General features: G+C 51.8%; 1 protein-coding gene across 1 annotated transcript in view; it reads left to right on the top strand.

Moving 5' to 3' along the window:
- The window catches only part of SYNPO (synaptopodin), a 57,153-nt gene that overhangs the window by 5,635 nt on the left and 28,194 nt on the right, over positions 1-23,324 (top strand). The window contains exon 2 of the mRNA XM_025292401.2: positions 12,774-13,434. Within this exon, the coding sequence (XP_025148186.2) occupies positions 13,038-13,434 (397 nt within the window). The 5' untranslated portion in view covers positions 12,774-13,037. The remainder of the gene's footprint in view (positions 1-12,773; positions 13,435-23,324) is intronic.

The following is a 23,324-nucleotide window of genomic DNA, read 5'->3' as shown; positions in this document are numbered from 1 at the left end:
AACTGCACAGGTCCAGGGTGTGGGAGATGTGGCAGAAAAATAGCAGCAGCTTAGTGACGTCTTTGTGAACCGTATGGACAATATAATCCAGCAGAGATATAACTGTTGAAGGGGGGAAGTTAATCTGATGTTGTTCAGTTGCTAATTTATGTCTGGCTCTGCGACCCTATGAACGATAGCCTGCCAGGCTCCTCTGTCCTCCAGTATCTCTTGGAGTTTGCTCAAATTCATGTCTATAGAGTCAGTGATGCTCTCTAACCATCTCATTCTCTACCGTTCCTTTCTCCTGTTAGGCTGCATTAATAAGGATAGAATGCCCAGAATGAAGAAGGTAATGGTCTTGCCATAATCTGTGCTGGTTTGATTGTCCTGGTTTATTGTGGTCATGTTAGTTCTGAGAATCTGACAGATAGGCTGACAGTAGAGGAGGGTCAACAGGCTGGAAGGGGTCAGAAATTCTTTTCTGTATGAAATAGTTGAAGGGACTGAAGTTTAGCTTGAGGGAGAGAACAGAAAATACTGAGGATGGGGTTAAGCTCAGTAGGATAGAGTGTGAGGAGATTTCACCTCTCTAGAAAAGGGACACTAAAGATGGAATGAATGAGCCGCCCCTCTGGAAAGTGAGGCCTCTGACACTGAAGATGTACAGGCCAAAGTGGGAGGCCTGAGTGAAAGAGGCCAAGATCAGTGTCTCCTGACTCCAGCTCTTTCAACAGGTTGTGCTGAAGGGAAGGGATCCCCAGGAGTCCTGAGCACACCCTTTCCCCTGGTCTCTCCAGGGCCTCAACTCCTGCCCCCGCCCCATGGTCCCCCAGGATGAGGACAGAGTCTCCAACAGGGTAATCCACAGGGAGGGAGGAACCCCTGGGCAGCACCCTTTAAGGAGGGGTGGGTGAATGGAGGCAACGGAGGAGAAAGGGTTTGCCTGAAGTCAGTGGCTTGGACAAGACGGCAGATCATAACCCCAGCTTGAACCCAGACCTCCAGCCCTGGTTCCTGCCTCCCCAGCCTGCGAGGTCATTGGTGGACCGACAGTCTGGTTCTCCCCAGGGAAGGCTCCCAAGCAGAACCAGTCCACTCTTTTCCTCACTCCACAGTGCCTCAGACTTGAGGTCTGCTCAACATGCGTTTATTGAGCACCCCCTGGGTTCAGGCGTTACACAGGCACCTAGGGGTGCGAGAGCAGCTGCGCTAGAGCAGGGGGTGAACTTCCTCCCTCTGTCCTCTACAGATCACTGCTCGTTTTTGAAAATACTTGGTTTATTTATTCATCTGATAGCTTACTGTCTGTCTTCCCTGCGCCACCCTGCCCTGCTCTTGACCTATCCAAGCCCCCACTGTACTCCCAGATTCAACAGAGGTCCAGGCTCACAGGGTGTGTTTAAAAACTGCTTGCCAGGGGTTTTCTGTCAGTTCCAGTGCTTAGGACTCTGCAATTCTACTTCAGGGGAGCGGATTCAATCCCTGATCAAAGAACTAGGATTCCCTATGCCTTGTGGTGTGGCCAAAAATTAAAAAACAAAAAACCCTGCTTGCTGAATAAATGAATGGAGAGTAAAACTCGCATGATGCCAGCCCCTGTGGAGCCAGAGTGACAACCAACACTTCCCAAGCCTGTCCATGTGCCAGGCACAGGGCAAAGTGCTTCTCTTGCATCATCTCATTTCGTCCTCACAACAGTGCCTAGAAGGTCGTGCTATCATTGGCTCCATTTTACAGATGGGGAAGCTGAGGCTCAGAGAGATTGAGGCCCTTGTGACCCTTGTCACCTGCCACCTTGTATTATAGCTGTTCACGCCCCTGTCTCATGCCCTTCTGCCCACGCTAGACTCCTGAGTGGCAGGAACCACATCTGCTCTCCCTCTGATATCCCCAGTGTCCTGCACAGGGCTGGCTTTTCATGGCACTTAAAAGCATTTATTACATTCAGTTGGGTTGAGTGAAGATTTGTGAAAGGAAAGGAAGACATGGAGAGTAAGAGAGGGTGAACAGAGAGCATCAAGCAAGGGGCATGAGTGCGTTCAGTCGCCTCCAACTCTTTGCGACTCTGTAGCCCACCAGGCTCCTCTGTCCATGAGATTTTGCAGGCAAGGATACTGGAGTGGGTTGCCATTTCCTCCTCCAGGGAAGCAAGGGGCAGAGAGCAGCATAATGCAGTGTCATGCTGGGAATCATCTTCAAAGATCTTTTCACCAGTGTCTCTCCTACCCACATTCAGCTTGGGGACTCCCTCAAGAGCAGCCTGCCAAGGAGTTTCCAGGCTCTGCTCGTTTACCACCAGTGACAGGGAGCTCAGCACCTATGAGGTAAGGGATGACCCAAGGGTATCACTCAGCCCAGGGTCAGGTAGTCCCCCGATAGCTCATTTTTACTGAGTACTTTCTCTGTGCCAGGCATATTAAATCCACAAGAGGCAGGTACTATTATTATCCTAGTTTGACAGATAAGGAAACCGAGGCATGGGGAGTTGTATAACTTGCCAAGTTCTCACAGTTGGTAAGTGGTAGAACACAGAACACAATTCAAAGCCCAGGAGTGTGGCCCTAGAGAGCCTGCCCTCCCAAGCTGATACCAGTGCTGTCCATTGAAATAAATGCAAGCTCATACATAATATTTTCTAAAAGCCACACTAAAAAAGTAAAAAAAAAAAAAAAAAAAAAAAGGGTGGGAAAAAAGGAACCTGAGAAATTTATCTTAATAATACACCCACTTGAATCCAAAATAGTATCATTTTAGCATGTCATTAATCTAAAAAAGTCATTCATGAGACACTTTACATTCTTCATTGGGTTCTAAGTCTTGCAAATTTGGTGAATACTAGAGTACAGCTTAATTTGAACTCATCACATTTCCAAAGCTAAGCAGCCCTTGTGGCTAGCGGCCACCATACTGGACCTCACAGCCGAATACTAGACTGCCTTTCAAGGTGCTTGCTGTGCTATATCCTAGAGCATAGGAAGCAGCCAATAAATGTCAGGCACTATGATGATTATTTTTATCATTGCTTGTTGTTGGTGATGGTCCAGGGGGAAGCTGGGCTGAGGCCCCAAGCCCTTGGCATAAGCACTGCTGTTTCTATTCTTAATGTGAGTCCTTCCAGCCAGCAGCTTGATGTCTCCCAGGCTAAGCCAAGCTGTGTGAGCCCTTGGCCTGTAGGTCGAGAAGAAGCAGCCTCATTCTCTCTAGGATGGGAGGGAAGAACCAGGCTGAGGTCTCCATCTCCCCAGCTGAGAACCACATGAAGTGAGGCCTCCTTGGGGTTTGTAAGCCTGTGGTCCGTCTGCCGTGGTGTGTGGGGTGGCCAGGCTCACATCTGGAAGGGAGAGTGCAAAGGCCCCTCCTTCTGGTCCTTGGAAGGACCACACCTTCTGTAGCACCTCCTGTGTGTCTTAGACAGACTAGGCCTTTATATGGAACAAACAATCAAACACATCCCCACCATTTTTAAAGTTGTTTTTCCATGAGACCCCATGAGTTAAATGGAACAAGGATAAGGGGTCAGCATGGTCCCCATTCCTCTGAGGTCCCTGGATAGTTGCTGAGCACTGGCAGAGTGGTTCCCAAACCTAAATTTCAAAACCTACCAAGCCTCAAAGGTTGTCATCAAATTGGCCTAGGGTGTGGCCAGGGCTCTGGGATGTGTAAAAGATCCTATCTGCCTGATCTATCAGGCAGACAAGTTTGGAAACTGTTGTGCTAACCCTTTGGGGCACCAGCTCATCTAATTCTCACAGTAGCTAGGGTGCAGGTGTGGTTATAGTTCCCACTTTACAGATGGAAAGAGGCTCACAGAGGTAAAATAACCAATCCCAGTTCAGACAGCCAGCAAACAGGCTGTCTAGGGGTTTACTAGCAATGGTCTTAGCCAGTGGTGTGCAGTTAAATGTTTAACAAAATTACTGTGGACAGTGACTGCAGCCATGAAACTAAAAGACCCTCGCCTCCTTGAAAGAAAAGTTATGACAAACCTAGACAGTGTATTAAAAAGCAGAGACATTACTTTGCCTACAAAGGTCCATATAGTCAAAACTACGGTTTTTCCAGTAATCATGTATGGATGTGAAAGTTGGATCATAAAGAAGGCTGAGTGCTAAAGAACTGATGCTTTTGAACTATGGTGTTGGAAGAGACTCTTGAGAGTCTCTTGGACAGCAAGGAGATCAATCCAGTCAATCCTAAAGGAAATTAACCCTGAATACTCATTGGAAGGACTGATGCTGAAGCTCCAATACTTTGGCCACCTGAAGAGCCGACTCGCTGGAAAAGACCCTGTTGCTGGGAAAGATGGAAGGCAGCAGGAGAAGGGCCGACAGAGGATGAGATGGTTGGATGGCATCACTGACTCAATGGGCATGAGTTTGATCAAACTCAGGGAGACAGTGAAGGACAAGGAAGCCGGGCGTGCTGCGGTCCATGGTGTCACAAAGAGTGGGACACAACTTAGAGACTGAACAACAACTACTCTAGAGGGAAAAAAGCCCTGATTCTTAGCATTTGCCTATATCCATGGTGTAATGACTCCCACCACAGCTCACTTCAAGCTACCAAAGCGATGTCACTGAGCACAGAGTTGGGAAGTGCTTCACACAACTGACTTTTGTGTCAGTAATGGGGTCCAGCACATGGCTGGGCCCAGGCACATGGTGAAATGGAAGTCCTGTTGAGTGGGAGGCAGATATGGTAGCAATTGGCTGAATTTTTAGTCATGGAACACTTCCTCAAATGAAACATTTGAAAGCCCCAATATTTCCAACACATAAAAAGCATATGTTATCAAAAGTAGAGGTTTATTTTATGAACTTAAATGATAATATCTTGCTTTTGTTAAACTAGGTGAGTCCCAGGGTAAGGTGAGGACTTGTGATCCTGGGCAGAGTAGAAGGTGTAAAGAGCAGCCTCTTCTCAGAATCAGGAGCCTTGTGGGCCAGGCCCACTGTCTGTGTGGCCATGGGCACATCCTTGCCCCTCTGGGCCTCCATCTTCTTGTGTGTCCTGGGGGAGACTGGACTGCTCACAGGACCCCTGGGGTGTGGCTTTCCAGGCTGGCATTGGCTCTGTCGCACCCCCTGCCCAACCCCAGCCAGCCTTGCCCTGTATTTATAGCCATGACTTCAGTCTCTCCAGTTCCACTGAAGCTAGTTCCCAGGCCACATATTTATAAACCCAGCAGGGCAGAAATAGACGTGACGCACAGAGAACTTGGCTGACTTGGTGAGCAGGCTGGATTTGGTGTGTCCGATGGAATGGACTCAAGCCCCCAGTATCCCGGGTACCAGGATGCACGGAAAATTCAGAGCTGGAAGGGCGCTTGGAGACGCCAAGCCAAGCCCTGTGTGTGTATGGCTGGGGGTCACCAAAGCCAAGGAGTGAAGGGATGTGTCCAGGGGTGCAGAGGGCATGGCAGAACCAGGCACATTATGAAGAGATTTTGGCTTTGTGCAAAATGGCTCTCCTCAAACCCTGGGGGACCTTCCCCCATCAATGAGCATGCCAGGTAACTTTCAGGTACCAGCTTGGTTTTTTTCCTGCTCTGGGACCATGAAAAGAGATTATCCTCTCTCAGCCTCTGTTTCCCCATCTGTCAAATGGGAATAGTAGTAGGTACCTATTTTATAAAGTTGTTATGGGAAATAAACAAGATCATACTTGATATCATATACCTGGATGGTGCCCAGCACACAGTGTTCAGTTAAATATGGCCCTTGTTCTAATTATATCCTCAGTCACCCCTTAACAAACTTAACAATTATAACAACAGCAGCTGCCTCTTCACAAGCATCTACACACATTAACTTATTTAATCCTCACCACAGCCATAGGATATCATTATTATTATCCTCAAAATCATGGGATAACATGTGTTTCACATACAGGAGACCCTCTATCCACTTAATGAACTTGGGAAAGAATTTTCTCAAAGAAATAAAGCTAATATGTGAAATTGCATTTTTATATACTGAACCATAAAAATACTTAATCCTAAATGGTAGATAGGTTCTTAGCAGGACATGAAGGTTCTAAAGTGGTAAATGATTGAATAATCAGAATGTTAGCATAAGACATATCTCAGGGGCTTGCAGGATTTGTGTTCCTGAGTTTTCCATCTAATATGGATTGTATGTATTTTTAATTGCATATGAGAATTCAACATAATAGGGAACTTGAGGGACTTCCCTGGCAGTCCAGTTCAAAACATAGTAAACTTGAAATACATATGCCATATAAACAGAAGACAGCTCTACACGTGTTTGTGTGTGTGTATACACATATATATGATAGCACTACATATATATGTTTTTGCCACACTGCCATGGTATGTGGGATCTTAGTTTCCCAACTAGGGATCGAAGCCATGCACTCTGCGATGGTACCGCAGAGTCTTGACCACTGGGCCGCCAGGGAAGTTCCAAGATAGCATCATATTAATGCCCCTGTTTTTTCTGTCCTAATGATACACACACTCTCCAGTTCCCTTTTCTGCTTAATTATTTTTCCATCACACTTATCAGCCTCTGACATATTTATTTATTTTTCGTCAATCTCAACTAACATGTGAGCTTCACGTGGGCAGGGTGCTTTTCTCTCTCTCTCTCTCTCACTCACCGTGTACTGCCAGGACTTAAAATAGTGGATGGTGCAGAGCAGGCGTTCAGTAAATATGTGTCAAAAGAATGAATGAGTAAGCGACACTGTGCGTCTCCATCCTACAAGAGAGCGACTGGAATTCAGTTCCAGTTCAGAGTGGCCCAGCTATCATGGGGCTTCACTGGGGCCTGGCTGACACTCCTCTCTCCTGAGACCAGCCAGTGCATCCGGCTCAGGAGTTCTTCCCAGCTCCTCACAGCCACCCCTTGTCAAGGGACGGTTTCCTGATGCTTCTGGAGCTCTCCCACAGGATGCTCATCCAACACCGGCTCCTCATGTCCCAGGAGTAGGATGGGAACCCGGGGAGGAGGGAAATGGGGAAGAAGGAAGAGCAGTCGGAGCAGGCTGGGCAGCCAGAGTGGTGAGCGCTGCAGGTCAGACAGGAAGACAGGAGGCCCTGATTGGTCAGTCTGTCCCACAGGTCTGGAGGGACAGGTCAGTAACGTGGGGTCACATTTGCACATCTTTGGGGACTGACTCTGCCCACTGGAAAATGCCTGGAGAGGGCACATCCAGTGAGGATTTGGGGACACCTTCAACCTTGCATACTACCATCCCCACCAACCACTCTGCCTTTTTCTTTTGGAAAACTGAGGCTCATTGAAAGGAAGTTATTCTTCCAGAACACAGAGCAAGATAACTTCAATTGGTGGGCTTCCTCAACTTCACCAGTTCTGGAGGTTGGAGGGGTTTGAGATTCTCCCTTTGGAGTCAATGGGGAAGAGAACTCACTCCAACCTTGGCTCCCACCCTCTCCTGGAGACAGAAGCACTAAGGCAGGAACATACTCTCAGCTCAGACACCTGCGGACCACAACAGTTCTCCTCCTAGTGGCAGAGAGAACTCAGCTCTGGACAGTCCAGACAATAACCCCCACCTCAGCCCCGATGTGAGGTGCTGCCAGATGGGTGGGGCAGGTAGGTGCACCCTGAGCCATCTGGATCAGTACTGGATTACCCCTTTCCCCAAGGTGACTCCATTTTCATCCCTAGGCTGTACAGTTAGTACCTCAGTCACACTCATTATTCCACTTGATAAATATTTATTGAGTGATTCCTGTGTACCAGGTTATGTACCAGGCATTAGAGATAGTCTTTCCCTTCTCCCCTTCCCATCCTTCCATCCTTCCTTCTCATTCATCCATTTGTTTTGTAATTACTTTAACCATTAAGGCAGCACATTCTATGGATATGAGTGATATTTGGAGCTAGACTCTCAGGATATGACCCCTGACTCAGTCACTCACTAGCTGCGTGAGCTTGGCCAGTCACGTAAGTTCAATTTCCTTATCTGCAAAATGGGGATAATAATAGCATCTTCCTTACAGGGCTGTGATGAGGGTAACATGAGTTAACGCACACTAAGTGTCTGGAATAGCACCTGACGTAGTAAACACTTCATAAACTGCAGCTATCATCCTTGTCATTGTTATTATGTGCCTGGCCCTGTGCCAGGTGCGGAGGAAATTCTTCCAAAATGCTGCTCTCACAGGGATGCCTGCACGCCAACTCTAGTTCCAGCCTCCACCTTCTGCTCTGGCCTTGCTGCCTCCAGTTCCACCCCCAGAACAGGGTCTTCCACTGGCTCCCCCAGCCCGACAGGGCTACCCTCTCCATCACCTTTCAAGACAGCAGGAAAGGGTCCAGGCAGCTGAAGTCTGTCACAGTTTGACCATGTTCTGTCACCTCCCTTGGCCCTGCCACACACGCCTTAGCCTCTACCTATGCAGGCCCTTGTGGTTCTCCAGGTTCATCCTCAAATGGTCCTGCTTTCTGGCCTTCACTGGGTCTTGATGGACGGAGTACTCTCGACTCATCAGAATGCCAAGCACTTCCTGCCAAAGTCCGTCAAATTCAACTGAAACATCATCCTTCATCCCCAGGAAGCCCTCCTTCCTTCCCCTCAGCCAAGAATCATGAGACCTGCCTTTGAATCTGCATTTCCTTTTGTTTGCAAGTTTTCTTTATCCCATGATCAATGGGGAGCCACAGAAGTTTCCTGAGTGGGTGAGCAGCACACTCAGAGATGCACTTTAGAAGAATGGACCAGATCCTACAGAGGATGGATGGAGACAGGGAGAGTTTGCAGATGGGGAGGCCAGGGATGGTCTTTCAGAGGAATAAGAGTTTAATCTTCCTAGACTCCTTCTCCCTTTTCTGCCTACTCTAGTCTCTTCCTTATAAAACCAGATCCTGTGATTTCCCCAGCATTGACTCAGTAAGTCAGAGGAAAAGTCAAAAGTAGAACCCCAGGCCTGAGCCTGCAATGCATCCACTTAAGCCCTGACCCTCTGGATCCCCTCACTCCGTTTACTTCCTCTGCAGCTGCAAAAGCAGGCTGGGGGCCCTGCAGATGATAGAGAGTCAGGGGAGGCCAGACTGGGCTTTCCATTTACCCAGCCTGTGAGCCAAGCATCCCTAGAGCCCCACAGGTGAGCAGGACACAGCCCTGGTCCCTCATCCACTGCCGAGTGAAGAAGGAGCCTGTATTTCTCTCAACAACCCTGGGAAGCTGGCTGTGTTTTAATCTGTTTTACAGAAGGGGAAACCAAAGCTCACAAAGAGTCGGGCAGCCAACGAATGGAGGAGACAGAATTCAAACCCAGATCTGATTCCAAAGCCAGTGCCCTTCCCCCATGACACAAGGAACAGCAGAAGGGACTATGAGGCTCCAAGGGCAGGTTTCTTGAGCCCACTCATGGCAGAAGCCAGCCACACAAGGAGCCCAGGGAGATCCCAGCAGCAGACCCTCTACAGCCTTGGACAGGGGCTGTAGAGATCTGATGCTCAGCTAGGCTTCCGGTCCTGGGGGCCCTGCTCGCCCTCATGGGAGGTCAGGGGAAGGAGGACGGGACCACTCGGGAGGCAGCAGGGGTTATGTGAGGGAACAGAAGCAGGTGACTTGACACCTGGGTTCTAGCACCAGGTCTGCATCTAAACTTTCTCTACAACCTGGGTGATCCCTTCCCTGTTCTGGGCTCAGAGCCCCCCTCTCCGAGGTAAGCACTGTGGGTATGCTGGACTGTCAGCTCTGTGCTAAGGCTGGATGGCCTAGAACCTCGGCCTGTGTCCAGAGCAGGGCTGTGGCTTTTAGCGAAGCTGATATTAGAGGACCTCCTCTCCTGTCTGCTGATACTGGAGCGGGCTCTCTCCTGCCCGTGGTGGAGCCCATACCAACAGTGTGCTATGTCTGAGCGCAGCCTCAGGGGCCCTGTGGGGTGTTGCAAACGAGTCTGAATATGTGAGTAAGAGGACAGGGGCCCAGCAGCTCTGCCACTCACTGCCCTGTGACTCTTTATGCTGAAGGTACCTCTATGTGCCTCAGTTTCCCCCTCTGTAGACAGCACTCATGCAGCTGACTCACGGGAGCGTCAGGTCAAAGCCCTGGCCAAGCACCAGCAGATGCTCAGTAAGTGGTGGCTGCCATTATTGTTCTGGGTCCTAACACCCTGCCCCAGCCCCAGGCTCCAGAGTAGGGTGGGTGTTCCAGGGCTTGGGCCCACATGGGGCCTGCCCAGACCCCCCAGCTGGGTTGGGAGTCTTCCCTCCTTGGGAGGGAGACTTGAATTGGAGTGCTCCTGCCAACTCCTCCCCCCCAGCTTGGCAGTGTGAAGACAACGCCGGCCAAAAATATTTGTGTGGGTGGCGGAAAGTTAACTTTTCCGCCTCTCTTTTCTTTCCTGGAAACCGTGGCCACCGTCAAATAGAGCAAAACAGAAGCAGGCGTAGAGTGAGGCGAGGCCCTGCGGGGCGTCAGAGGGAGCCCTGCCCCCCGACACCCACTCCCGCCTCCTGCCATCTGGCTCTCTGGTGGGGCGGTGGCAGTGCTGGTGGGGAGAGCCAAAGGCTTAGAATCATGGCATCCCACAATGCCAGTGTTGGATGGGCTCTCCAGCATCATCTGGCTTAAGCCCGCCATGGTGCCTTTGGGCAAAATGACTCCAGAGGGCAGAAAGCACCTGCCCAAGGTCACACAGCCAGTCAGGTCTCAGAATTCTCCTGGCCCTGCATGAGATTCTAGAATCTTTGAAACTGTAGTGGCATAAATCTGGCAGCAGCTGGTGAGTGAGAAGGAATTTGGAGATGAATGAGACTCTGGAGCCTCTATTCTCTGGGTCCATCAGGGTCAAGGTGCCAGATCCAGGTTCAGAGATCAGCCTTACCAGTTGCTAGGTGTGTGACTTAGGCTGGAAGTCACTTGGCCTCTCTAATCCTCAATTTCCTCACCTCTGAAATGGGATAATAAAAACAGTACCTCCCTCACAGGGTTGTTCTGAGGATCTCTTTCGATAACCTAAGTGAATAACCCAGTGTGGGATAGGTGTTTAATATCCTGAGTGCCCATTCTCCTCCGAGCAGAAGGTTGGCTTCTCTGTACTGATTTCCCTGCCACTGAGGCTGCTATAACAGGTGTCTCTTATCTTTCTGACCAAGGTGCCTGTTGGCCTCTCCCTGGTTGGCACTGATATGCTGTGGCACCTGGGAACATGCTTATCTTTCCTCTGGTCTACCACACTCTGCCAGCACAGTTCCAGCCAGAAGCCAAGGCCTTGACCTAGCCTGCTGAGGTGGGGGATGCCTGGCCCTGCCTGTGGACAAAGGCCTGGCCTCCAGGCACTGCAGCAGCAGAGGTCAGCCCAGGCTCTGAGGTTGCCGATGTCCACAGTCTTTCACGATTCTCAGGATTCTCACCATCCATGGGGCTGCAAGGATTCTCCCCTCCCTGTTTTGCAGTAGGATAAGAGAGTTATAGAGAGTTCAGGTTCTCCCAAGTTCACACAGCTAAGCAGTGGTGGAATACGAGATCTGGTAACCAATATCTATAAACTTCAAGGTTTCCTCCCAATGCAACTGGTCATCGACCCTGTCGTAAGCTCTACCTGCCTGTCCTGGGCCATCCGGCCCATCCCTACCCGGGGTCTCCACAAGTGATTTTCAAATTCTTGTCTCCAAACTGGAACTATCCCCTGCTCTTCAGGCCTCTGTGTGGAGCTGACCGTGTGCATCTTCCCCGGAAATCCCAAACTGAATTCATCTCCCTACTCCCCTGAACACCTGCTCCTTCCCATTTATTCCTGATCTCTATTAACTAAATCACGCTGTCACCAGAGTGACGAACTGGGCTGCATCCTAGCCTCCTCCCTCTTCCTCCACACCCACTCTCCATCTGCCTCCCAGCCCAGCCAATTCTTCCGCCCAAGTTTCTCTCCCATCTATCTCCTCCTTGCATCCCTATAGGAAGCCTCCATCCCCTCTCTCCTGGATTATTCTCATTTTTAACATTTCTAAATGATCATACTGTTATTATTATTGGCCCTGTTGTCATCCACAGCTCCCCCATCCACAGCTCCATGAGTCAGAGTACCATATCTTCTTTATCCCCATTGGGTTGTCAGGACTTTTTGTGGTGTCTGAAATGTAAATAGGAGCTCAAATTTTTGTGTGTGTGGAATGAAAAGAATAGTTGATATGTATTAAGTTATGACTCTGAAACAGTCTTAAAGTCTCTGCAACACATTTTCTCACTTAATCCTCATTGCAACACTGAGATGGAAATATTACAGTTCCTGTTTTACAGATGGGGATGCTGAGGTTCACAAGGTCATGTGGCTTGTTGCCCACCACACAGGTGGGATTCTAGCTCAAAGCCTGGGCAAATCACTGCACCACATCCCTTGGTGCAGAGCCTCCTCAGGGGGTTGTGCCCCTGGTCTGTACCCTCTGCACCAGCATTCCTGTGCCACATGTACCTTTGGGCCACATGAGAGAAATTTTTCTAGGAGGTGCCCAAATAAATATTTTTAAATAACTAGATATTTATTTAAGGGGGGAAATGACTTAGCACAACATACTTGTGGTTTTCTGCAATTATTGCTTAAGATAAGCCTAAAATAGTAGAAGTTATTTAAAGTTGATTTATGGGAAGATAATAAGCAAATAAAGTGTCAGGTGGCATAAGGGTATAGCAGAAATTGGGGATGTCGAATGACTAAAGCTTGGGACTTTCCTGCAGACACGTGAGACCCAAATCCCAGTCAGTTCTCAGGGTCCCCCTAAAGTGGACTCAGAAATTCCGCCTGTAACACCCAGTGAACCATCTCATGCACTGTTTCTTTTCTCCCTTTGCAGATAGATCGTCTTGAAGGGGAGGCCTCACAGACAAGAGACAGGTTAAGAAGGAAGCCTTGGGGGTCCACCACCACCCCCCCTCCCAGCCAGGAAGGCTTGCAATTGGACCCCCTTCCAGCTCTGTGAATTGGCTGAGGAAGGAAGGGCAGCCAAGAGCCAGAGAAGGCCCCAAGAAGAGCAGAGACCAACAATCACTCAGGCGCCTCTGGCCCCAACCCCAGTGCGGGCGCCAGCTTCTTTGTGTCTGTGAGGAGAGGCTGAACCATGCTGGGCCCCCACCTCCCACCCCTACCCCCGGCACCCAGCGAAGGTGGATCTACCCCCTGCGCCTTTGGGATCCCTGATGGCAGCTACAGGTGTCTGGCCTTGGAGGCCGAGGAGAGCGGCGGTGAGGAGGGCCTGCAGGGAGAGGCAGGGCTCACAGACTTGGAGGAAGACCAAGTGGCCAGCAGGAGTGGGGACAAGGCCTGCAGAGCCACCCAAGGGCCACCACAGCTTCCCAGAGCCCTGGGCACCCGGCCACCCAGCTGCTCCAGGGAGGCACGAGGGGTTTCCCAGCTTGACAACAGAGCCAGTCAGGCCGGGGACCCCGTGAAGGTCCGGCAGGTGATGACAGCCAGCCTCAGCCCCAGCCCAGGGCCCAGGCTTGCCCAGAAACCAGGTAAGCTCATGGCCCTTTTCCCCTGAACTGCCAGAGTCATGGAGGACCCCATAGGTGCTCAAATGTACACACACCTCTGGCCATATTTTCCCATGGTACACAAGAGTCCATCCGAGTCCTGTGGGCCTGCACAGACTAACAGCTGTGGAGACACAGGGGAGGCTGTGCCATCCGTGTCATTCCAGCTGGACCACATCTAAGCACACTCTTGGCTCTGCCAAAGACAGCACGTGAGAAGGCTGTGAGAGAAAGCCACGTTATCATGCTTAGTTAAAAAAAGCCCATCGCTCACTCTTGTCTGCCTGTTAATCGTTCATGGTAACAAAGGACCTTGGAGTGGGAACAGCTGATGGGATGGGACCATCTCGCTGAACACACTGAGTGCCAGCTAGTTGAGGGTGCTGGGGACGCAGTACTGGGTCACACAGGTGTGGTCCCTGCCCTCATGGGGCTTTTGAGGTAGAGACTGAGCCTCTGGTCTAAACAGACCTCCTGATCTTACAGGTGGGAAACTGAGGCCCAAAGTGAGGAAGAGACAGCTCCTGGTCAGCCTGTGGGTGGTTGAGTTGAGCCCATATTCCTCATCCAGGCTTCAGTTTTCCATCTGTTAGAGATGACAGAGGCACGTCACTTGGACTGCAGTGAGGACCCAATGACAGTGTGTAGGGGAGAGCTTGGTGAACGTGGCATGAAGGAAGGAAGGAAGGAAGGAAGGATGATCAATTTCCTATGGCGGCAGGAGACAGCTGAGCAGGGCGGGACAGGGAAACCCACACTGAATCACCTCCACTGCCAGGTCCATGGAAACGCTGAAGTGGGTCCAGATGGGGAGGACGTGAGCCGGGCCATGCTCACTCAGGCATGAGATGCTGCCAACAGATGCTGGGGCGCAGGGCATGTGGGGGACCCAGGCCTGGGAGGGCTTGTGCGTCAGGAAACTGAAGGAGCACTTCATTTCTGTGCAGGCGTTGCTGACACCCAACCTGGCATCTCACCAGCCTCCTGCCCACTCTCTTTTCTGAAATAATTCTCTCCAGGGTCTGACCAACCCCCACGGCCACCATTTCCTATTCCCTTCCAACAGGGAGCAGGGAGGAGGGGACTTAAAACCAAGGAGGGGACTTTGATGCATCTAGCACAGGAAGGACGGAGGGTCCCAGGAGGATCCAGCAGCCTTGAACTTGGAGACAGGCCTCCAGGTCCCCTAGAGCTGGGAGCCCCAGGCTCTGCTCCCTCCCCTCTCATAGACCATGGCTAGGGTCAGGAGACAAGGGTGGCAGTTCTGGACCCCCCCAAATCCTTTCCCAGTTTCTTCATCCATGAAAATAAGAACATTAGCCCCATCTACCTCACAGAACTATCATGAGGTTGCAGGGTAATTTAGATAAGCATGTAAGGGATGTTGATAGCAACTAAAACAATCACCATCAGCTCAACAACACAATAGCTATTATTTGTTGAGCCCTATGTGCCAATTCCACTGTGCTAAGAGCTTCACATGCATCACTTCATTTAATCACATAACAATTCCCTGAGGGACATACTGCTACTATCTCCATTATACAGATGAGAAGACTGAGGCCCAGAGACTATAAGTGACTTGTCCAAGACTCCCAGCTAGCAAGCTCTAAGGCCATAATTCAGTCACAGTGTTCTGCATGTGGGCTTTGCTCTTGGCTACCACTGCGTTCTGAATCTATATGGGAGAGTGCTGGGGAAAGAGTTGTCTGCTAACACCTTGGAGGGGAAGAGACCGTGTATGGAGAGACAACCATTAATGGGTCCTGATGGCTTCTCACATGGAGCTGGTCCATTTCATGGTATCTCATTCTTGTTGATCTTACTCTGGCCTTTCATGGTAGGTTTTATTATCCCCATTGTACAGGTGAGGTAATTGAGGCTCAGAGGCTTAAGCCCAAGGTTCTAGTCAGCACTGGAGCTGAGACTATGATCTTATTCTTCTTGCTCACAATCTGGTTCATTCTTCTCTTTAACATCTAGCCAGATGGTTATCTAGTTCTGTCCTGAACATTTCCTATGACAGAAGAGGCAGGAGTGACCTCAGGAGGATGCAGTGGGCAGGGAAGACTTCTCAGAAGTAGAGGCAGAAAGGAAGCTGGGTCTTGCAAGAGAGCAGAAACCCGGGTGGTCTTGGGTTGGAGCCTACACTAGCCTTTCTGCTCCCTTGGAAAAGGGAGTGGCCACAGTCCCTTCTCTCTGCCTGGAGATCCAGAGGGAAGAGGCCTGTGGAGCTGCCAGGTTATTAGTGGATTAGGGCTTCCTTTAAAAGCTTCCTCCCATTATCGCCAAAGGATTATAAGCATCTTCAGACAATTGCATCCATCCTTCCACAATTATACCTGCCTCTCTTGAGTGCTCCCTGAAAGTTTTAAGCATGGGCCAAGGCATCTTCTGCATTGGGCATCCAGCACTTGGGGTAGGTGGGATCCAGTGCCATTTCTCTAAGGCCTGGGTACCAACTGAGCAGGGTAGGATGGGGTCCTTAGCAGGCTGGAGGGTCAGGGGATGCAAAGAGATGAAGTGGGCAGCAGACTGCAGCTCAACTTTCTTGCCATCAACTGCTGCCAACTTGAGAGAAGAAACGTGGGAAGGAAAGTTACCTAGGGCTCCTCATCAGCGCTGGTTAGTCTATAGCTCACCAGAGAGCCCCCTGCTGTCCTCTCCACAAAGTCTCAGCTGATCATAACTGGCAGGGCTTATTGAAATTATTCTATAGATAATCTTGTGGAGATTCTAAAGTCCAGAGATGGCAAGTAGCTTGTCCAAGGTTACTCAGTAAGCTGGTGGCAAAGCTAGAGCTGGAACCCAGGGTTTCTACCTTCCAGTTCAGCTGCCAGGCCCTGGGCTAAATGCTTTGTGTGGGCTATTTCTTCTCAACTTCTAAACAACCCTAAGAAGTGCACGCTTTTCTTAACTGTTTCACAGATGAGGAAACTAAGGCATAGCAAGTTTAAGTGACAAGTCAAAGTCTTAGGCTGGTGGGTGGAGGAGCTGACATTTGAACCCCGGGAGGTCTGGCCCATGCTTTCAACCACCCTCTGTGCTGCGTTGTCTCCATGGAGACAAGGCAGCAGGCTGTTTTTCACCCACGGGGCTGGGGAAGGTTGGGCTCTGAGGGATGGTGGGGGATTCTGCCAAGCCATATCCTCTCCTCCCAGGGAGACCAGGGATCCACTGCCAGTCCAACCCCTCCTCTGCCCAGGGCTTTGGGAGACCCACCTTCCCTCCTCTCCAGGCATTGTTTTTGGGGGCCTGGGGTATCGGGAGGATTTGGAGACCTTCCCAACTCTACTGGACACAGCTCTGAGCCTCTGGGGTGGAGATGGGGGTATGGATCTGGGTGGTCAGGGTAGCCCTGCCCCTGGCCACGTCTATCCTGTTGAGGTAGAGGAGTCAGTGTCTACGATGAGAGCTGACAGTGGTCACTGGGCCAGGGACAAGGCCCTTGCTCCTCAGGCCCGTGGAAGAGAGGCCAGAGGCAAGGCCCCACCTACTCCCCTTCCCTCACTTCACCAAGGTGCCCATAATAGGGGGTGATGGTATAGAGGCAGGGGTCACAGGTTCACATATACTTCACACATGTACCCACACATACACGCTCACACCCCCTGAAAACATAGGTACAAGCAAATGATGTCTACACACCATGTTCTTATGCAAATACTCATGGGTATATATTCACGTCTGCACACATGTGCATACACGTACTTGCTCTCAGATACCAACACACCCGTGCATAGGGTAGGCATTGGAACATACCCTCCCACAGACCCCTGCCTCACTCATGCAGGTCTAACTTTCACATGTGGATACATTCATCAAATTTGTATACATAGCAGTCCCATCAGCAAACATACAACCACACACATTCCTTCCCTTAGATACAGGTTAAAAGCATGTTCTTCTCTCCATTTTCCTTTGCTCACACACCTACACTGTGCAATCTCTCTTGCAGGCACACACGTTTTTTCTGCAGGCATACCCACTCTGCACACCCACTGTCACATGCCCACATACAGACCGAACCACTTTCTGTCCTTCCTTTTCTCCATCTTTTTCACTTTCATACCCACCCACGCAGTAATCCTAGCCTCCCTCCCTCTCTCTCTCTGTCTCCCACACAGTTTGTTTCCTGGTTTCTCACAGGCTGGGCTGTAGCGCATGCACTCACAGAGCAGGCAATATCCTGCCTGATGCCAATCCCCCAACCCCGTCAGTGCCCGCTCCCCCCACCATGCCACCTGGGGCAACCCTGGCACAAGAGCAGCCACTGGGTCAGAGGAACTCTCTGTGGCCAAGAAGCCAAGCAGAGGGTCAGGAGAAGCTGGGGAAGGCTTGTCCTGTCTGTCAACTGACCCCATGCACTCTAAGTCCATCCGCTAAGGACAGGGGACATCTCAAACCAGGCCACTTGCGGCTCTGCATTTCACAGAACCTCAGGTGGGTGGGCTTACGTCAGCACATTTCCAACTTCCTCTAGCAGAAATCTAAACACGGAACCCTGATAGAAAAAACATGCAAGTGGAATCATCCTGGGTAAGGGGGTGGGGTACTTGGAACCCAGGGAAACTTTGGTGAAAACCCAGGACAGCGTTTTTCCAAGTGTGGTTTTGTTTCAGAATTGCTGGGGGAATGAAGGGTGCTTATTATTCCAAGTCCACCGCCAGCCCTTCCACCACTGGGAGGAGGCACCTGATAGTGAGATCTCAACTTTCCACGGCATCCCTACTTGATTCTGATGCACGATGACCCCTGCCATGGGCCTCTGAGCATCACTGCCTCTGTTGTTGCTGGCCCACCAGTTAAGTCAGCGGATGGCCCCAGACAGCCTGGGAGGTGACCACCTTCCTCAATCCCCCTTTGCCTAAGGGGTTGGTGGTGCTGTCAGTTATGGGGGGACAGGATCACAAAGACAGATTTAAAATGGAGTTAATGGGAAGGACAGAGGAAAGTGGGTGGGGGTGAATAGATGCCAGAGACAAGAAGAAACTGAGCGAAATAGCAGCAGAATTTAGGGACCGACCAAGAGAGAGAGAAATTGAGGAAACAGAAAGACACTCAAGCAGCAGAGAGTGAGGCCAGGGAGAGGAAAGAGAGGAGGAGACCCGCGGGGAGACTGCAGGCCGAGCCCCAGGGGGAGGGAATCGCACCTCCGAGGGCTGGGCGGGGCGGGAGGGGCGGCGCTAGGGCCCCGGGGAGCGGGCGGCTGGAGCTCGGCTCGCCAGCCCGCCCAGCCCTCCCGGCTCCGGGTCCCCACGCAGCCGGCGGTGGTGGAGGGGGCCGTGGCGGAGGCTCCGAGGGGCCGACCGGTGTGGGGTGGGGGCGGCGGCGGGGGGTCTCGCTCAGGGTGGGGCGCGCTGATGGACGCGGCCAGGTGCGCGGAGGTGGCGGCGCTGGTGAGATCTGGGACCAGGCGCGGAGGCTGGAGGTGAGTGAGGGGCGCCGGCCGGGCAGGGGTGCCGGCGTCCAGCAAGCCTCTCCCCTTCCCACCTGTGTCGGTCCGGCGCCGCCCAGGTGGAGGTGCAATCTGGGCTTCAGTCCCCACAGGCAGGGTGACCTTGGCCAAGTGGCTGCTACACGCTGGGCCTCAGTTTCCCCACCTGTACAGTGGGGAGGCAGAGGAGGGGGTCTGGGGAAATCTCGAAGCCTCGAAGCAGCTCAGCGGCGGAGGAGGGGGTGGGGGGCGGGGGGGAACACCCCCGACGCCGGGCAGCTACTCCCCGCGGCTGCGTGGGAGATCCAGCCCTCGAGCCCCAAGCCACCAGCAGATCACGGCTGGGACAGCCCCGGGCTCGCAGGCGGGCGACAGCCGGAGGTGTGCGCACCCGTACCAGTTCTGGGGAAGGGGGGAACGGCTGGACTCGTGAAAGCTGAAAGCGGCGGGTTGGGTTGGGCTCCTTGCTGGGTTGACCAACATGGGCGCCTGTGGGGCAGAGGGAACGGCGTGTGCTGGGCCCGCGCCCCCCCCTTCCCGCGGGCGGGGCGCCCACCACGCTGTGCCCGCTAGGCGCGCGGGATCTGGGCCCCGCAAACCGCAAACCGCGCGGGGGGGTGGGGAGGACCTGCGCAAGCTCCACCTAGGGAAATCGAGGCCTCTCCTGAGTGCCTACGGGGGCGAGGTGGAACTGCCCTCCAGGCTCTACATCACATTCTCACAATTCGCCCTGTGTGCCAAGGTGATTGCTGAGGCCCGACAGCTGAAGGGTGGGGCTCCTATCTAACTAACCACTGCACCGCCGCCTCAGCGGGCTCTGTCCAGAGCCCTGACAGGACCTTTTTGAGAACTCGGAAGAGAACTTCTCCCTCCCTCCCCACCTCCACTCCAGGTTATAAGCTAATTCTGGATGGGGACAGGACTTTCTGTGTTCCATGGGTCTGGGTTGTTCACAAAGGACAAGAGACAGTGGGGAAGCATCATGCGAACCGGTCCCCACCCTACTCCAAGTGGTAGGTGGCACGGGAATACACCATTTTGCTCTGTGATCTTGGGGCAAGCCCCCTGCCCTCTCTGACTCCCAGTGAGAGGGTGGGCAGGTGGCCCCTGAGGGGCTGCCTGCACTGAAGCACTGGTAGAGGCTTTAGGGGCAGTCAGAGGTTACCCCGCTACTGCAGTCAGTATCGCCCTTGTGGCCATACAAATCCCCACCCTTGCCATGGTGCAAGGATTAGGATGAGATAGGATGCTGTTCAGAGGGACTAGGGTAGGCTAGGTAAGGGACTGGAAGCCTTGCAGGTGCCAGCCTGCCTGTCCCCAACCCCAAGCCTGGGCCCCATCCTGCCTTGGGGGACAGCACCAGAGACAGACTGATGGCCTCATCCTCCTCCCAGACCTGTTGTGTTATGTCAGACAGTGGGATGGCACCTTGAGGGAGATGAAAACACTGTGCGCGGGGCGGGAACCCCTGCCTCTGTCTCCCAGTGGGATCTTGCATTGGTTCCTCCTCTCTTCCTTATCTGTGCAATGAGGGCAATGGACTCAAATCACCCTAGTCTGATATTCAGAAAACTTCCCAAAAGTGAATTGTTTGTTGCTATGCCAACCTTGGCTCCCAATCGCCATTTTGCAGGCTGGCCCTTGGGACCACCCCCCTTCTCTCCAGTCTAGTGCCTAAATGAAACTGTGGTTGAAATCAGGATTTACATGGTTAAAATAATGTCTTTAACTCCTTCCTTCGCTTGTTATCTGTTACTTTTCTCCTAAGGTGAAAAAAAAAAAAAAAAAAAAAAACCTAAATAAATAAAGACAAAAAACCCTGTGGCATTTCTAGCCTGGCCTGGTTGCCAACTAATCCCCAGCCTCTTCAGTCAGCATTTTATCTAATCTCTCCATTTTAGAGCTGGGGAGACTGAGACCAGGGAGCAGAAGAGATTGGCTCGGAGGGTTCTGTGAGGAGAAGACCGCAGAGCCCCCTTTCCTTGGGACAGAGCAGCTCCTTGACAAGCAGGAGGGCCAATGTAGCCGAGGAGCCTCTGGAGAGATGGGAGAAGTGCAAAAGGAGGCTCCTCCATGTCTCCTCTCCAGCCCTAGTCATGCCCCATCTCCCTGGGTGACATGCGTTTCCCTGAGCCCACCCCACAGCCTTGGGCGCTGGGCTGGGCAGGGGTCAGCCCACTTTCTCCACCTGCCAGGACAGCCATGGGCCAGGGTGAACACACCTCCCGGCCTAGGGGCCTGGCCTGGGAGGCACCTTCTCCTTCAGGGCAGCTCCCAGGCTCCCAGACATGAGCTCATCGGAGCTGCTGGTGCCAGAAAGGGAGGGACTGAGGGGGAAGCAGGCCACACTGCCCAGACTGGGGCACTGAAGGCCCCTGGGGCAGTGGAGAGGCACAGCGGCCCAGGCCTGGCAGGCTCTGGCCCCACTGTAGTGTGAAGGCAAGGAAAAGGCAGGTCAGCAGAGGGTCAGCTGGGGTGGGGATGGGGGCGGGCTACATGCTGCAGGGGGTCCAGTGCAGAGGTGCAGGTGCTAGGCTGACCTCTGCCACTTGCCTGCCACGTGACCTTGGGTGAATCCCTGTATGGACCTCAGGGTCCCTGTCTAATTAGGGGGTGCACGGGTCCTTAGGCACTGGGGTTACAATAGCGATGATAGACAAGTTCCTGCCTTCAAATTGCATTTTAACTGGAGAGAGAGAAGAAAAAGGAAAGCAAAGAAATCAGCAGGACAGTTTCAGATAGATAAAAGTCATATGAAAAACAACAAAAAGCCATGTTGCAAATTTCTTCGTGTTGGTGGGTAGGGAAGGCCTCTCACCAGAGGTGACACCTGATCGGAAACCTGAATGGTATTTGAGGGTGTGGTCATGGCAGGCTTTGTGGATTTGGCTTGTCCAGAACTTGGATCTAGAAGAATGGTAAGAATTTGGTTGGGAGGAAAGATGTTTCAGAGAATGGTAAATACTCTAAACTAAGAGCTGGGGGTGCGGAGTAGGGTTGGCATGGGCTATGGGTTATGAAAATGCCTTCATCCCTCAGCGCTTTGGGCTGTGGACCCAAAGGAACCCAGGCTCGTGAGGGTCATGGGGTGGCTGGGCTCTGCTGAGTAAGGCCTGTGAGTGTGAGTGTGAGCTCAGAGTCTTTTGTGAACCGTCATTGGACACTGTGGCTCAATTGCTACCCAGTGCGGCCAGAGGAGGAGTCAGCATGGGGACAGCCTCCAGGCCCTGTAACTCCAGAGGTGCACAAAATCCCTCTCTCCGGAATGAAATCTTCACCAACTGGCTGCTGCCTGAAATTCCACCATCCTAGCTTCATCTTTTCCACTCAGGGAGGCAGTATAGCGAAGGGCTGTGTTGACCCGACCCTACCCTGCCCAGCCTCCCAGGGCTGCTGCAGGTGAAGCAAAATTCTGTCTACTCCTGTGCTAGCCACTTCCTGCATGCCTGATACACAGACCCTGGGGTTGGACCCCTGGACTCTCTCTGGCTTTCTGGGAGATCTTGAGCATGTTACATAACCTCTCTCGGCTTGTGTTTCCTTGTCTATAAAACAGAAACAATAGCAGACCCTATCCTGTACTGTTGTTCTAAAAATTTAATGCAAAGATAAAAATAACTATTACCTCTTAAATAGTATTATCATGTTTTGATCGCTGTTAAAATAGCAAGCCCTGGAGAAGACAGACACTCGCTCAAGACTCGTATCTCAGTGTATGTTACTTTTTGACGTTTAGCCAGGAACAGGTTTTGATAGTGGGAGGATGGGCACAGTATAGTGGATAGGGCCTGGATCAAGCTTCAGGAATAGATACTTGAACACCCTGCCTCAGCTAACAGGCTGGTGGTCTTGGACAAATCATTTGCTCCCTTGGGGCCGCAGGCTTTGGTTCTGAGCTACTATGGAAAGGACTAGGAAGGATGGAAGGGGATTGTGAGTGGGAAAGAGCTTGACAGACACAAAAACCACTGGGCTGGCAGGAGGGGCAGCCACCAGGGTTGGGGAGATGGGGGCAGGCTGAACGCGCCCCAGAGATAGGAGAGGCGGCTGACGTGAGACTGAATTACGTGAGGCTGCACGTAATCCTCTGGAATAAAATCTCTTGGAGACTAAGTGTTTGACAGATAAAAAGCCAAAGTTCTTGGGAAATAGTTATCTTTTAGGGTTACTATGTGCCAGAGTGTTTTAAGTTCTTTACATGTCAGCAACTCGATGAAGTAAGTACTGTTACAAGTACTATTACTATATCAACAGTTTACAGATGTGAAACAGAGGCACAGAGAGGTTAAGTGAGCTTCCCAAGGTCACACAGCTGGTGACCGGCCAGGTTCAAATCAGGCCTTTGGCCCCAAAGCCTTTGTGCTTAACTCCAGTACAGCATGCTCTCTCCTGCCTTATGGAGTGCCAGAGGCTCAGAGGGGCCAAGCCATGTGCT

This window comes from Bubalus bubalis, chromosome 9, assembly GCF_019923935.1.
Source record: "Bubalus bubalis isolate 160015118507 breed Murrah chromosome 9, NDDB_SH_1, whole genome shotgun sequence".
Lineage (NCBI taxonomy): Eukaryota > Metazoa > Chordata > Mammalia > Artiodactyla > Bovidae > Bubalus > Bubalus bubalis.
Note: the sequence above shows the minus strand (reverse complement) of the source record. Positions and strands in the feature narration are given on the sequence as shown.